This window comes from Plasmopara halstedii (assembly GCF_900000015.1).
Source record: "Plasmopara halstedii genome assembly, contig: Scaffold_430, whole genome shotgun sequence".
Lineage (NCBI taxonomy): Eukaryota > Oomycota > Peronosporomycetes > Peronosporales > Peronosporaceae > Plasmopara > Plasmopara halstedii.
In genome coordinates this window covers 281535-284241 of record NW_020187350.1, presented here as the reverse complement: position 1 = coordinate 284241, position 2707 = coordinate 281535, and the positions used below count along the sequence as shown (strand labels likewise).

Sequence of the window (2707 nt, the reverse complement as noted above, 5' to 3'; positions counted from 1 at the left end):
AACAAGCTATGAACGATCTCCAGCGTCGATTACGAAACTTTGAACCACGAAATGTGTTAAGTATGGATGAAACGGGATTATACTTCACCATGTTTCCGGATCGTACAGGCAAGCGATTAACGAAACAATTGACAATCGCATTATCTTGTGATGCCGATAGGTCGGAAAAGCTACCACTGTTATTGACTGGAAAAGGGGATACAACCGCAAAAGAGATGAATTACTACCACACGGCAACGACGTAGATGACACGCGGGATCTTTCTTAAGTGGATCACTAATGTAAATACATACTTTAAAGAACAACAGCGTAAGTATGTACTTCTTGTCGATAATGCTGCAGTACATACCGGATACAACCTCAAGAACTTGAAGTCGTACTCTTCCCACCGGACACACCTCCTCATTTGCAACCTATTGCTGCTGGTAATGTCACTGCTTTAATGACGATATCGACGACGTCGAATTCAACGTGTATTGGATCAACTTGATGCCGACGCTGACATGAGTACTGCTGCAAATTTCGACAGCATTGGTGTAAAACAAGCATTGACTTGGTGTACTGAATCATGTGCATGCACTACCGACAACATTACTAACTAGTTGTTCGTATGAAACAGGATTGATTTTTGCCGACAATCTTAACTTTGAACACGAATCACCCAGTGTTGAAGAGCATATTTCAGAAGAACTTGCTGTCATGTTGTCGTGGTTACATGCAGTAAAAGATGATTCGCACACCTCTGTAGAGAGCTCTTACCATTGTGAGATGTCGAACGGATGGCGGGGCAACTCCAATAAAGCCTATCAATAACACCTGCTGAGTATGAAACGGTTGGTATAGATTGGCTATGACGGTGGTTAGTACTTATATCTCCAAGGTGGCATCGAGAAGGTCTTCTACATTTATGTCCCCGGTAATTGTAGCGCTTGGCATCGGTAAAAGCATAAAGAATGATTTCAAACTTTAGGTTATTCAAGCGAAATCATAGCGTGAATGTAATCTTCCGATTGAATAGGCTACCGCCGTGTGTTCGTGACCATTATACATTATTGCTCTTTACCAATACACATCTCATTACGCAGTCTGGGGTGCTCATTTGTAATATATGAGGGTACCAATTGGGCCTCTCAAGGTGGAAAAGACAATCATTAGGTAAGAAATGTTTTTCGCGCATTTTCTTTTTCAAACAGCTTTTTCGATGGCGACAGAAAGTGACGTTTTCGGTAAAGTATTTACAAGCTAACCACAGATTTCTTATGTCGATCGAACAAACCACGATATGCTACCACCAACGATTGCTCTGTATTCTTTCCTCATCTTGTCCACTAGAGTAAGATGTTGGAAACGACGTAAGCTCAAAATGACACATCGTTTTACGCATTAGCTACGAACTGCCTATAACAACGGCTTTTTTATGTCCTCATTTTTTGGTCACGTTGTGCAGGATCATGGAAATCGTTTGGTTAGACTCATTCTTCAATATTCGAGCAACTTCAGATCCTCTTACTCTTAACGATGAAGCGGCACCAAGTTCTTTTGCTGGTTATCACACTGTCTTATCGATTGCCGAGCTTGCATTCAGCTCTAATTTGCGGGTTGAAGGAGCGGGCAAGTTTTCTGGAATAGATTCGTTTCTGAAGGTTGCCGACAAAATGGGACTCAAAACTAATAGCATCGAGCTAAGTGTACTGAAGCACTCCCCAAACCCCAAACTTCATGGTTGGGGCACCACCACTCCTGACGATATAATCAAGAAGTTCATGGGAGACCCTTTGTTTGTCTTGCGCTTTAAAGTACTCGCAAATAAGATTGGATTAGAGAAGGCGCAGTCGGCATTCTTTAAACTCATGGCAGAGAAGTTCACCAATGTTAAAGCTGAATCTATATATCATCAAGCAATTACGAACTCGAATCCGAAGATAGTTAAATGGGCGCAAAAGTATCTGCCAAAACAGGATAAATTAGAGGTAGAAACTTGATGCGAATACACTCCTTTCGTTTTTAATTTTATTTGTGTATTAATATTTGCATTGAAAACTGTCATTTTGTTGCAATCATGGGAATTTGCATTGCTTAAAACGAAGTATTTGTTATTTGTTATTTGTTATTTGTTATTTTGTATTTTAATATTTGATATTAGACAGGTTTTCTTTTAAAAGATGATAGACGAAGGTGAGACTCGGACAAAATCTCAACAGATGTAGTCACCATATTCGGGTAAAAACTTAAGAAGCTCCGTTTTAAGACTAATCCGCCTTTCATAAGTATCCCCAGTCATTTTCTAACAAACATCTAAGGCACTTAACCCCCACTCAGTGTTACTGCTTACTCTTTTTCTAGTGTGTGATCGTATTCAAGCTGGAGTGAGCACTAACGTAACATTACTCTCGGCAACATCGCGTGATTCTTCTCATCAACGACTGCTCTAAAATATCGTGCTGCCTTTTCATCGCTGTCACCATCTTTTTGTTGTCGCTGCTGACTACGTCATCTGGAGCGTGGCTACCGTAGTTCTTTCGCTTAAAGGAAGCTTAGTTAGGGTCGAAAACCTTTGTTCAATACTTAGAACCAGTACGAGTGTAGCAGGTCGCAATCCACTTACTCCGAGAGTAACTACAACATTAACACAAGGCTAATGAATTCTCCGTTAAATGTATTTATCGGTATTAGAGGCAACGCCGTCTATATTTAAGGTTTTTCAACC

General features: G+C 40.5%; 2 protein-coding genes across 2 annotated transcripts; one reads left to right on the top strand and one right to left on the bottom strand.

Moving 5' to 3' along the window:
* Positions 1 to 179: 179 nt before the first annotated feature.
* Positions 180 to 887, bottom strand: PHALS_09642 (uncharacterized protein; the record flags this gene model as incomplete). Its single annotated transcript, XM_024724933.1, has 6 exons — positions 180 to 292; positions 350 to 413; positions 472 to 513; positions 600 to 694; positions 760 to 803; positions 868 to 887. 6 exons carry the CDS (start codon positions 885 to 887, stop codon positions 180 to 182), a joined length of 378 nt encoding a protein of 125 aa, XP_024575760.1.
* Positions 888 to 907: 20 nt separating this feature from the next.
* Positions 908 to 1982, top strand: PHALS_09641 (uncharacterized protein; the record flags this gene model as incomplete). The annotated part of the gene is made up of 3 exons (XM_024724932.1): positions 908 to 938; positions 1019 to 1031; positions 1448 to 1982. The coding sequence occupies 3 exons, from the start codon at positions 908 to 910 to the stop codon at positions 1980 to 1982; spliced, it is 579 nt and encodes a 192-aa protein (XP_024575759.1).
* Between the last annotated feature and the right edge of the window lie 725 nt (positions 1983 to 2707).